This window comes from Sorex araneus, chromosome 7 (assembly GCF_027595985.1).
Source record: "Sorex araneus isolate mSorAra2 chromosome 7, mSorAra2.pri, whole genome shotgun sequence".
Taxonomy (NCBI): Eukaryota; Metazoa; Chordata; class Mammalia; order Eulipotyphla; family Soricidae; genus Sorex; species Sorex araneus.
Genome location: NC_073308.1, coordinates 17,788,400 through 17,802,534, shown reverse-complemented (window position 1 = coordinate 17,802,534; position 14,135 = coordinate 17,788,400). Strand labels below are relative to the sequence as shown.

Sequence of the window (14,135 nt, the reverse complement as noted above, 5' to 3'; positions counted from 1 at the left end):
CCAGGGGTAATTCCTGAGTGCAGAGCCAGGAGTGGCCCCTGTGCATTGCCAGGTGTGACCCAAAAAAGCAAAAAAACCCCCCAAAAACAAAAAAACATAAAAACAAAAAAATCAATATGTCAAAAACAGTAACAATGATGGTCCTCATTCCCCTGACCCTGAAAGAGCCCCCAATATGCCATTGGGCTATACTAGCACGCAACAGGGACGAATGGAGATGTTACTGGAGCCCACTCAAGCAAATCGATGAACAACGGGATATAGTGATACAACAATAGAGAGGGTAAGCAAGCTGGTGGTTGTCTATTATCTCATATTATCCATGAGTGTGGAGGGAAGACTGAAAGGTAAATGCCAAAGGTAACAGGATTTTTTAATCGTATAAAGATGTTTTAAATTAACCATGAGGTTGCCTAACTTTGTGAGTATACTAAAAGCCATGAGATAACAATCTATAAATCGATTAATTACCTGTTAAATAAATTATACCTTAATAAACCTGTTTCGTAAAAAGAAAGCAAATACATCCTTTAAAAAACACTTTTGTGAGAGATATCAAATTGGAATGCCTCGCCACAGAGGGGGTGGTTGGAGGGATACTGGGTTCATTGGTGGTGGAGAATGGATACTGGTGGAGGGATGGGCTCTTAAACATTGCATGAGGGAAAAACAAGAACAAAAATGTGTGAATCTGTAACTGTACCCTCACTCCACACTGTGACTCACTAATTAAAAAATAAATAAATTTAAAAAAATAAAGATCCTAAAGTACTCTCAAAAAAAAATTTCTAAATATTTACTGACTTCTAAATATTTTCTAATTAAATTTCTAAAAAAAACCACTTTTGTAATAGATGAAGAGCTAGGAAAAAAGAAAAGCCCATCAAATTTGTCTAGCCAAACCCTGGTACACAGAGTCAACATGCTCAAAAACTACTCTATGTTGATGAAGGACAAATGTTTATTCAAAACAGAGCTAGTGTAGGAGATCTTAAGAACCAAAAACGACATTGTGGTATTCACACTGGAGTCATCTATTACTTTTAGCTTGAAATTCTGTCAAGAAATTCAGTTTTTTGCACTCTAAGCTAATAATGTTTTATTAATGTTACCAATCTGTGACTTTGTAGCTAATTTTTAATTTCATTATATAATTTCCCTATTCATAACCTGGAGCAGTTTTTGCAATTCCAGCTAGATTTCACAAAGGAACATGTCCACCAAATGCAAACTCAGCCTTAAATTAATCAATTCCATTCATCTTTGTGATAGGTTGACTCTTGCTTATGAAAATATACTCTTGTATATGAATTCATTTCTTTACTATTAAGTATAGCATAAACTATGTTAATAAAAGAGCAGATACACTGAAATTAAGCTTAATGTTGTTTGGTATCCTGCCAAATTCAAGTGAAAGCATGTAAAGTATATTCTATTTTTTTTTTCCGTAAATGATTTTATCCTGTCCAAAGACAGAAATATACTATATGCTCTGCATGTCCTTCACAATCTAGAAACTATACCTTTAAATTTGTTGGTGGAAAAAATTAGAATATACCAAAATTGCTTCAATGCAATATTAAAATCTGACATAAAAATTTGAAAGACAGCCCATGTGAAAAACTGCTCTCAGTAAAAGTAAATGAACTTTTGTCCAAGGCAAAATGCTAAGAATCAACTCTCTTACTGAACAAAGGGAACATGCAAATACGAAGCAGGGAGGAACTGGCCAAGGTGACGGCCTGAACAATCCAATCAATGCAAAGATATAATCCAAGAACTATTTCTTGGCACAGAAGAAAATTTAAATATACAATTTAACAGATTATATAATATCAAGGATGAAAATACGGGCTGAAGTGACAGTACAGCAGATAGGGTGCTTGCCTTGCAGACAGCCAAGCCTGGTGGATCCCTAACATCCCCCAAGCCTTTTCTGGAATGATATCTGAGCACAGGGCCAGGAGTGAGCCCTGAGTAAGCTGTATGTGCCCCCAAACCAAAATATATAGATACATAAAGAGGCAGATTAAAAATTCATGACAACAGTAAAGAGATTATAAAAAAAAACATTAGCAAAGACTAAAACTTAAAGATAAAGACTTTAGGCGTAGGGTGAGAGTAAGGTGGGTAAGGCATGCATGCAGCCAACCCGTGTCTATCTCCAGCATCCCCTATGGTCCTCTGAGTCCCTCCAGGAGTAATTCCTGAGCTTAGAGCCAGGAATAAGCCATGAGTAGTGCTGAGTGTGGCCCCCAAACAAACACCCAAACAAAAAAATTAAAAAAAGAAGACTGGAGGAGGGATGGCCATTGAGGAGATAGTCTCAAAGAGTTGGGGGACATGCCCTACATGCTCAAGGCCCTAACTTTGATCCCTGCTCCAAAAGCATTAGAGGCTCTGTCCTTGGTGTCTGGTGGCTCCCAGCATTGCTAGGTCCAAGTAGCACACCAGTGCTAGAAAGGACAGTGAGCCATCCATCCACACACTTAGGCTGAGCATTGGTGAGAGAGGCCCTTCCCTTAGAGCACTGCTTATGATGATGCTCACCCTTAACAAAAAGACTTTGGAGGTGGAGAAAGTGGGAGAATACAGGGGTTAAGGTGCTTGCCTTGCACGGGGCCAGCCTAAGTTCAATCACTGGCACTGCAAAGGGTCACCCCAGCTTGCCAAGAATGATCCCTGAGCACAGATTCTAGGAGTGATCCTTAGGCACAGAGCCAGAAGTGATCGCTAAGCACTAAGAGTCAGTAGTAATCACTAAGAGTCAGTAGTAATCACTAAGAGTCAGTAGTAATCGCTATGCACAGAGCCAGAAATAAACCCTGGATATACAGCCAGGAGTGATCCCTGGGCACAGAGTAACGAGTAAGCCTTAATCATTACCAGGTGTATCCCATCAACACCACTCCCACCCCCAAATGAAAGACTTCTCAGGGGAAGTCTAGAGAAAATGACTATGTCACCTCTAAAAGCAGGCCAAACCTAGTTGGGCTTAGAGTATTTTCATTGAAATATCAAACATTAAAGAAGTTAACCAAAGTTTCAGAAATTGCCACCAAGCATAAATATTTTTAAACACAAGAATTTGGAAATATTACCTGAGTGTGCCTTGTCACAAAACTTATTAGGGTAGAAAATAAAGGAAAACCAAGTACAAATGGAGAAAGGACAGCAAAAGGAATGCTTCTGAGCATTAAGTCCAGTTAAATATGTGATTAAGGCTAACACAAGTGTGGAAACAAAGATTATAAGACTAATTTGGACAAAGAGGTGCCAAGTGGCATAAGTAACTTGGTGGTTTCTTGAAGTTTCTTGAAAGTTAACTGAAGCAACTTTATTAAAATAGTTATCTAAAGCAAGTCAAATAGAAAGATTGCACTCATCTGTGGAATATAAAATAACAGAGTAGGAGACTAACACCCAAGAATAGTAGAAATAAGTACCAGGAAGTTGGCTCCATGGCTTGGAAGCCGGCCTCATGTGCTGGGGGAAAAGGCAGTTCAGATAGAAAAGGGAACACAAAGTAAAATGTGGTTAGAGGACCCGCTCGGGAAGGGAGATGTGTGCTGGAAGTAGACTATAGATTGAACACGATGACCACTCAGTACCCCTATTGCAAACCACAACACCCAAAAGGAGAGAGAGAACAAAAGGGAATGCCCTGCCACAGGGCGGAGATGGGGGGTGGGATTGGGGGTGGGAGGGACACTGGGTTCATTGGTGGTGGAGAATGGACACTGGTGGAGGGATGGGTGCTCGAACATTGTAATGAGGGAAACACAAGCACAAAAATGTGTAAATCTGTAACTGTACCCTCACGGTGATTCACAATTAAAAAATAAATAAATTCAATAAAAAAAATAAAGCAAGTCAAATAATATTTGTGAGACATATTTATGAACATATTTATGAACATATAAATATATTGAGATGCACAGCAAGTTATGTTAAAATAAAAAACATCATTTAAAAATATGTGGTACAAGGGGCCAGAGATATAGTGCAGAAGGTAATGCCCTTGATTTGGATGCAATCAACCTGGGTTCAGTACCCAGCAACACAAACAGGTCTCTAAATTCACAAAGAAGGATCCCTGAGCTCAGCTAAGTGTGGCCCCCAAATCAAATAGCTATCTAGCTAAATAGATGGATAGAGGATAATAGAAAGAAGCAGATTGACTATATTATTCTCAGATAGAAAGTCAACAGATTGCCTAAACATGAAGTATTTTCTTAAAATTTATTTTGAGTATATAGAAGAGAACACTTTTAGAAAGTCAGATATTCCTAAGGGTGTTGATATTAACATTTGCAGATGATCTAAGAATTTAGCATGCATTTCTGTTACTGTAGTCTGCTTCCTAAGCATTCTGGTAGCCTTAGCCCACCACCTTCTGCACTGATTTCATAATACAATTACAAAGGCTCAGACATGTAAGCGATTTTACGGTGTAAGACTGCACCACCACGGGGCAGATGGTCTAAAGTCACTTTGGCATGAGAGTGTCTGGGCACATGAGTGAGACACACCCTAACTCTATAGGGTTGGTAAAAAGAAATGTAAGTTGTTGGTGGGAAACTTACCCTGGTAGAGGGATGGGTCTTGGAACAGTGCCTGACTGGAACCCAATCATAAACAGCTTTGTCACAGTTTATCTCATGGTGATTCAATTTAAAAATAGAAGAAAGAAAGAAAGAAAGAAAGAAAGAAAGAAAGAAAGAAAGAAAGAAAGAAAGAAAGAAAGAAAGAAAGAAAGAAAGAAAGAAAGAAAGAAAGAAAGAAAGAAAGAAAGAAAGAAGGAAAGGAAGGAAGGAAGGAAGGAAGGAAGGAAGGAAGGAAGGAAGGAAGGAAGGAAGGAAGGAAGGAAGGAAGGAAGGAGGGAAGGAAAGAAAGGAAGGAGGGAAGGAAAGAAAGGAAGGAGGGAAGGAAGGAGGGAGGGAAGGAAGGAAAAAATGAAGCAAGGAAGGAAGGAAGGAAGGAAGGAAGGAAGGAAGCAAGGAAGCAAGCAAGGAAGGAAGGAGGGAAGGAGGGAAGGAAGGAAGGAAGGAAGGAAGGAAGCAAGGAAGGAGGGAAGGAAGCAAGGAAGGAAGGAAGGAAGCAAGGAAGGAAGGAAGGAAAGAAGGAAGGAAGGAAGGAAGGAAGGAAGGGAGGGAGGGAGGGAGGGAGGGGGGAGGGAGGGAGGGAGGAAGGGAGGAAGGAAGCAAGGAAGGAAGGAAGGAAGGAAGGAAGGAAGGAAGGAAGGAAGGAAGGAAGGAGGGAAGGAAGGAAGGAAGGAAGGAAGGAAGGAAGGAAGGAAGGAAGGAAGGAAGGAAGGAAGGAAGGAAGGAAGGAAGGAAGGAAGGAAGGAAGGAAGGAAGGAAGGAAGGAAGGAAGGAAGGAAGGAAAAAAAACGTAAGCAGCATTTGTAGAGTAGGAGTGCTAAGGCCTCTGAGGTGGACGGACTGGCTTGGGAAGAACTGGAGTGACATTGTACACCACACAGTGGATGAAGACTGGAAGATAAGACCGGAATGCTGACTGTTGAGGAATGGAATGTCTGCTGAAGACAATAGGAGACTTGCAAGGTTTGAAGCACAGAACAATGATTGGAAGAGACCGCTTATAAAACTGCTTAAGAAACTGGCATCAAAGGAAAAGAGAAGTTAAAACGCTCTCTCAACAGTGCACAGGAGAGGATAGAAGCCTGCTCCCCAGGAAAGGGTTATTTAATGAAGAGTGAAGAAACTGAAGTGGCTAATAGTGCGATATGAAGCTATCTAGATTCAAAGGTGAGTAGAGAAGTTCAGTTTCCAAAGAAGCTGAAATTCAGGAGCAGAAAAGGGGCTGGGAGTTGGACATAGATAAAGGTTCTAAGAATTTTACATAAACAAACAAATTATAAATAGAAAAGAAAAGGTAAAAAGTAGAAAGATAAAGCAAGTTAAGAGACATAAAAATAGGATGATAAAGGCAACTGTTGTGCTGCTCAATTAAAATGCACAAAATTAGCTGCAATAGAAACAGAAGCCATTTATCTGCCATCAGAGAACATTGAAAACAAAATAATACACATATAGGGTGAACATCTCCATAAATTTTCTACAATAATAATTGTTTCAAACATATTTTTTTACTATAACATAATAAACCTAGAAATAAATTCACTTAAACTACTACAGGAAAAAGTCCAATTGCCAAAGATTGAAAAATGAATTCCAAAGAGGAAATAAAATATGCTAATAGAAAATGAAAACACTATAAATCAAAATATATGCAATGTGTACTCTACCTATGTAAAAACAAGCAATTGACCAAATGCTTCAATTATTGAACAGTAATTAACAGAGTAATAAGCTTATGAAGCAAAAACTAAAGGAAATATCATATTAAATAAGAAAATGATGAAATGTTTAAAATAGCAAAAATTTGGAAAACCTGAAGCTCCAACAATAAGGAGCTCTTTAAAAAAGCCATTATGAACAATCATATTGCCTGAAAATACAATATTCTAACTGAAATACAATTAATAAATTTGTTGCATTTACCCATTTATATATAAATATATACATATATACATATATATCACTGTAGCACTGTAGCACTGTCATCCCATTGTTCATTGATTTGCTCGAGCGGGCACCAGTAACGTCTCCATTGTGAGACTTGTTACTGTTTTTGGCATACTGAATACATCATGGGGAGCTTGCCAGGCTCTGCTGTGCAGGCTAGATACTCTTGGTAGCTTGCCAGGCTCTCTGAGAGGGACTGAGGAATCCAACTTGGGTCAGCTGCATGCAAGGGCAAATGCCCTACCTGCTGTGCTACTGCTCCAGTCCAATACCATAATACATTTGAAAAATATTAATGACCTAAATATGTGGAACTAAATAAATATGGCTTTAGTCTTTTGTGATAACCAAAAAAGGGGTTTAGAACTAAGTCATACTCTCCAAATGTCAAAGCCCAGATAATTTTATGATATTTTTCTTTATTTCTTGTTTTATTTATTTGAGCCATATCCAATGTTGCTAATGGCTTACTCCTGGCTCTGAGCTCAGGAATTACTCTTGGCAGGGCTTAGTGGACAGCTGGGAAAGGGACTCGGGTCGACTGGACGCAAGGTAAATACCCTACTATCTCTCCAGCCCCTGAACTTTTTTTTCACGCTTCTAAAAACAGGTAATCCACACGCCATACAATTTGACTCATCTAATAAAGAAAACCCTTTTATCAATACCCGAAAATTATTATAACCAGAAAGAAAATGATGACTGGCCATGCTAATATGTTTAGATACTGGTGTCCCATTTAAATGCTAACACGCTTGTGATACTTAGGTTACAATAAGTCCATGCTTGCTATTCACCCTCATTTCCTGACTTCTAGCTCCCAGAGACCTGGGACTCCCCCCAGTGATGTCTTTCAGTGAACTGGTAATAGGAGGGAACTCTCTTGGCTGGGGGCTGAGGTCAGGGAAAATGACATCCTAGAAAGAGTTGGTACTTTCAGTTCCCCTCCCTTCACCTTTGAGGAGAGGAGAAGGACTAGAGTTTGAGTTCATCAGTACTAGTCAATGAATCCATCAATCATGCCCAAGTTTTAAAAACCTCCTAAAAGTCCTTGAACTGGAGTTCAGAGTGCTTCCTGGCTGCCAAATACAAGGTGATGCTGTGGAGGTTTACCCCAAGAGGACATGGAATCTAACCTTTCTATCCCTGTTTTTGTACTACACATCTCTTCCTTTTGATAGTCCCAAGTCACATTCTTCGTATCATCAGTATGCAATTAATACTTTTATTGTTTACTTGAGTTTTTAAGCTCTTCTAGCAAGTGATTAACGTTGAGAAAGAGGTCATGAGGCTTTCCAATTTGTCACTAAGTTAAACTGACATTGAGGGCAACAGCGTACACACTACTCCTCACTGATATCTGCAGCTGGTGCAGGGAAGAGAGCTTCGTGGGACTGAGGCCTTAACCCAGGGATCTAATGCTATCACCAGATGGGGGGATGTTTCAGAATTGAGTTAAACTGTGCCAAATTTAGGGGTCTAAAAATCGCTTGGTGTCAGTCACCCGTACAACGGGTGATCAGAAGCGTTAACAAGGAGTGCTGGACAGAGAAGAAACAGAGCAGTGTAGTTTCCCACTCGGTGCCATAATCCCTGTAGTCTATACCCTACTCAGTTCATCTAACAGCAGGAGTCTTTGTCAAGAAATACTGATGGCAACACAAAAAGGAAAGAACCAAGCATGTAAAGAGCTAAACTTATAGCGGTGCATATATGTATCCCATATAAAGTGTGATACAACCTAGAAAAAACAAAGTAATAATAATAGACCCATCCAATAATATTCTAAACCTTTAATCATGGTTCAGTATTAACACATTTAGTAATAATAACAAGTCCCACAATGGAGACATTACTGATGCCCGTTTGAGCAAATCGACGAACAACAGGACTATGGTGCTATAGTAATAAAAATGTTTTTCTTATTAAGTCAATAGGACAAAAAAGGAAAAATATATGACATGTAACATTATTTTAATAGAATTAGAAATATTCATTATTTCTAATTCCATCCCATTTTAAAGGTTCCAGGAGTGCTAGAATTAAAAAAAAAAGTCTATGATAAAACAAAGAACAAATTGCCTCAAGTGATCCACCAGCCCCTACTGACTGCAGAGAGCCCCAGGAAAGGCACTGCTCTACCACTTGGCCACATCCACATCCCCAGCCCACCCAGTTTTAAGAATTTTAAGATTAAAGTAACAATTTACGGAGAAAAAAGAAAAGAAAACTAACCTATACATCCTAATACTTGCCATTTACTTTTCATTGAAAGTAACAGACACATATTGACTTACTTATGTGATATTAGAATGAAACTTATTACTGTCACTGTCCCTGTCATCCCCGTTGCTCATCAATTTGTTTGAGCGGGCACCAGTAACGTCTCTCATTGTGAGACTTATTACAAAAGAAAAAAATAACTGTTTTGGAAATAAGATGAAAATAATATTAACAAGTCCCAAGTTCTCATAAGGCTGAATGCTGCTGCAAATGCTTTACTTTGTATGACTCTCCAGATGACATAATTACAGGGCTGATGGTCATGGCTCCATCCCTATGCATTCAACAAGAGGCAAACTGATAACAAGTGGTCTATTTTCCTAGGATCCATGTCTTTTCCTTCTTTGAGAAACAATTTGTTGTTACTGAACATCTTTCCCAAAAGACATCCCCGGCTTACCATGCTTATGGTATCATTGATGGCATCATTTTACAGGTAAATACATCTTAACATGAGATCATTTTTTAAAATAAACTATTTTGCATAGGACCTGTATAGGTCTACCATGCCCAGAGATCACCTAAGGTATTTTGAAATATAATAATAAAATGTTTAATCATATACAGATATCAATATATTTATAAGATAATCTTCATTAGGGAAATGATCAGCATTGATTGAGCTGTTAAATATCCTGCAGATGACATGATCATTACTTACCTTATTGCCTCATTGGTCTCTGAAACAGCTCTCAGGTACTCCTTCAAATAAAAATAATTAAAACAGTACTTCCGGATCTTATAGCCTCTCCATTGTCTCTGAATCTGTTGAAGCAAATAAAAAGATAAAATGAGCCATTAAACCTTTTTGGTGAAAACAGGCATAGCTCCTCAAAACCAAAGTTAATGATGAATAACAACACACATCGAATTAAGTATCAGCCTTAATAATGAAGTTATATATATATATATATATACATATATATACACACACATATACATATGTATAGTTGGAACATAGGTTGTAGGCATGTATTTCCACAAAAATATTGTAAAGATAAACTGTAATTATATGTTACTATACTTTAAAATATATAATTATTTGAAAAAAAAGAAATTAACTATCAAAAGATTAGAAGTTGCTTTACCAATTCTTTTTTTTTTTTTTTTTTTTTGGTTTTTGGGTCACACCCGGCGATGCACAGGGGTTACTCCTGGCTCTTCACTCAGGAATTACCCCTGGCGGTGCTTAGGGGACCATATGGGATGCTGGGATTAGAACCCGGGTCGGCCGCGTGCAAGGCAAATGCCCTACCCGCTGTGCTATTGCCCCGCTTTACCAATTCTTACCATGTCTACTTCCTGATCAAATAATATCAGGTATTTTTTAACTTTTTATAGACAACTGATATGAATATTATATGTGTCTCATTAAAACTGGTTATTTTGTTATGGGCTTTTTAAATCCAGTGCACCAAAATTTTTAATAAAAATTTTGTATTCAGTATGGAGACTTGTAAGAAAAAAGTAAGAGTTGGGTTTACACGTGACAGAGAAATTCCACTTTTTGGCAGCTATCCCCCAAACCCAAAAAGGATATATCAAAAATGTATTTGTGCTCCTATTTTTTATTACAGTGCTATTCACAATAGTAAAGATCTGAAAACAGCCCAAGTACCCAAGAACTGATGAGTTGATCAATAAACTATGGCAACTACTGTAAATCAGTATCAAAATAAAAAATTTTAGAGATAAAGTGTTGTATTATATCTTCATCATAATATTAACACATTTTTAAGAGGTAGTTAGTACAGAGGTTAGATGTTAGCTTTTGCTTCAAAAGATTGTTACTTTTGAGTATTCGATGCTTAATATTTTTTATAACTTGATTGTTGGATTTATAAGGAATAAGAATGAAAAATGTCTTATCTGGACACTGAAAATTTATTTTTCTGTTTTAAAATGTAGATATTGCCTGCCATAGAGGCGGGGGGGGGGCTGGGAGTGATGGGAGGGAACCTGGAGACACTGGTGCTGGAAAATGTACACTGGTGGAGGGATGGGTGTTGGAATACTGCCTGACTGATATCCAATCATGAAAAGTTTTGTAAGGTCTATCTCATAGTGATTCACTTAAAAAGTTGAAAACTAAATAAAATATAGCTATTTAACAGGTAATTTCTAATCTGAAGTCTTAAAAGTGATGATTTTGAGGAAGTTTTTTCAGTCAGCTTCCTGGTAAGAGAAAGACGAAATAATTGAAAATATGCAACACAGCTTGTATAGACAGTTAAACCAGCGATATTATTTCTAGAAAGTAAGTCTAAATAGAATAACAAGTCAAAGTAACAAAGTGAAAAAAATTAAAACTAAACAGAATAGCAAGCCAAGGTAAAAAACAAACAAATAAACAAACAAACCAAAAACAGAGAAAAAAGAGGTAAGATTATTTTTAAACAATCTTATTTTGGAGATTAGATTTTCAAAAATAATTTTTTTTCTAAATTTATTAACTCAGTCTAGAAACTAAGTCCCTCTCATTTGACCAAAATCAAATCATGAATTGCAAAGGTGGAGGAATTGAATAACTAGCTGAAATAAGTAATGCATATGTATCACAGACCTGAAAATAAAAGTGGAATTCTCTGTTTTATCTAATTTAGTCATTACAGCATCATTCTCGGATAGAGATTATTATTAACTTCATTTGACAGAAGAGAAAATTGATACTTAGGTTAAAAATCTGCCTAAAGTCACAGAGCGGACAGGATGGCTTCAAACGTTCCAATAGATGTTTAGTGGTTACAGAGTATTAAGTGTGTTAAAGAAGAGACCACTTGTGAAAAAGGAGCTGACATAAAATCTATCATCAGCCAAAAAAGGGATTCTAGAAGTCAGGGAGAAATTATTAGGCTATCCAAAAGCACTAAGAACCACCACAGGAAAAAAAAAACAAACATTAAATTCGAAGTGAAGTAAGATTCAAGGTGACAGAAGTCATAAAAGATGCACACTCCAAGTTCCAAGAAGGAAAGTAGATGGTCATCTATGATTAGGGTCACACCAGCAGTAAGTGTTCCCCTTTCGAGAAAAGGAAGTCAAGGGAAAAAAATTGAACTTGAAAAATCTGTGCCCCCAGGAAGGGGAGCTTCTTGTTACTTATTCAAAAGAGCACAGGCTCTTTCTCACACCAAATCCTGCAGCTACTAGAAGGAGCATCAGCTTCACCACAGTCCACATGGTCTTGCTCTGAGGGGACTTTCTAAGATGCTAAGAACCACAGATGTATGCTCCAAGGCAGGCTAAAATTCCAAGACAAATACTTGCAATGGCCAATACTTGCATTGATATTTAAGAATATTTAAGGATATAACACTAAGTAATGTTAAGTTAATAACACTAACAAATAAAAAACGCATTTATTGTCCACTACAGTCCTCCGCTCTATCAGCTGAGCTATCGAAGGGACGGGGTAAAAAACGCATTTATTAAAACACAGTCAGTAGGTCCTTAGATGAGTGCCTTGGAGGTGAGTGAGTAGGACGAACAGGGAGGACCTGGGTATTTGAATGAAGGTGCTGTTGCCCAGTGAAGGACCTGGAATTTACTGCGCTCCATGAATATGGAGGTAACACACAGCTGTAATTTTCATAATGACCTTGTGAGGAGGGCTTTCTCTCCTTGTTAAAAATGATGAACTGAGGTTAAGTGACTTGATCAAAGTCCTATACCAGTAAGAGGAAATGGCAAAGAGTAAGAACACAAACCCTGCCAGCTCTGTTTTACTTCACAGCTCTTTGCACAAAATTATCTCAGGGATAAACTGTATAAGGCAAAAGAAGATGTGTGTTTGTCCTTTAACTTAAAAAGAATTTTAAAGAATTTACATTGTAAAAGAATAAGATTTTTAGTTTAACCAATTAACTAATTGGTGTAATAAGATACAATACATCTGAGATACAATTACAATTCCTGTTACAGGATCAAACTTCCTCCTTAGTTTTGATGAAATTTCTTGTTGACTCCTCACCATAAGTGGCTAAATTTTTCTTTCTTTGTTGCTTTAAAACTTATTTTAAAGATGCCAGGTGACTTTCTTCTCAATTTCAAGGAGCCTGGGTAATAATTTCCAAATATCCATGTCCTTCAAAGTAATTAGCAACTTTCAGGACTGATTGGTATAAAACAGTTATTGTCATTGATCAGCTCTGAAAAGATAATTTTAAACAAAGTCATTGTGTGCTCAGCAGATCACAGCTTGTTAACAGGCAAATTCTCAATGACCTCTTAAGCTAGTCAAATCAATGATGCATATTCCTCATTAACTAATATCAAAATGTAAGTGGTCTTATAAATAATGTTGATTTTTAAGCACTAAAACAAACGGCAAAGTCTTCATATATGAAAAGCCATCTGTTCATAAAAAAAGATTTTTTATCCATTGGCTTTACTTCAATTGCTAAAATCACAGTAACCTTAAACATCATCAAAAATGAGGAAGGAAAATAATGTGTTCTCACTTAAAATTAAAGTTATAGTAAAAACAGTCATTAATATTGAACTACTAGTATTAGCACTACAAATGCATATGAGAACACAGCAACTGAATTCAGTTATTTAAAATTATACCTTTATTAATATGTTTAACATTTCAGAAAACCATTCAGTGAACACAATAAAGTGAGATTAGCAAGTTTTTAAAGACAGGGTTAAAAAAATAGCAATGTCCAACTTTCATTCTAGGTGACACTGTGCTGCCATGTCAAGTACATATGTATTACACACATACATTTACATCTACAGAGTGTGCTTGTGAGTGTGTAAGCAGATAATTAGATATTTTTAGCTAATAGAAGATTCTGGATAATTATTCCACATGCAATGCTTTCTTGTTACTGTTTTCCCACTGCGTTTGACTTCAGAGTTCCTTTCTCTATATATTCAATTAATCATGTCTCAATGATACAGGACCAGGCAGCACTAGAGGAGGGGGAGAAGAAATATTGTTGTATGAGGGGATGAAGTTCTGGGTGCCATGTTCCCCTTGTTTTGTAGCTGCTGTTAGGGATTCTGCTCCATGAACAAGACAGTGTCCTCCTCATTTTGCATCCTAGGACCTAACATTCTGACTCATATAAAGGTTTCTGGTATCACTGCTTCTGTGTTGATTTACCTATTTATCTCTACCTAATCTTGGAGTCATTATTCCAAATATAAATACTTCATAATACTATATATATGGAACAAGATTATAAATATTTAGGAGATTTAGATGAATCCTTAGGTATCTGACATGTTTAACTCTCTTTTGAATTAAAGTCACTGTATAATATTTTCTCATATTATTTTTATATTTTAGAC

The 14,135-nt window shown here is 37.2% G+C and overlaps 1 protein-coding gene across 2 annotated transcripts in view; it reads right to left on the bottom strand.

Moving 5' to 3' along the window:
- The window catches only part of SPATA17 (spermatogenesis associated 17), a 167,717-nt gene that overhangs the window by 87,690 nt on the left and 65,892 nt on the right, over window positions 1-14,135 (bottom strand). For both annotated transcript variants that reach the window (XM_055144650.1, XM_055144651.1), the window contains exon 5: window positions 9,496-9,599. In XM_055144650.1, coding sequence (XP_055000625.1) covers window positions 9,496-9,599 — 104 coding nt within the window. The remainder of the gene's footprint in view (window positions 1-9,495; window positions 9,600-14,135) is intronic.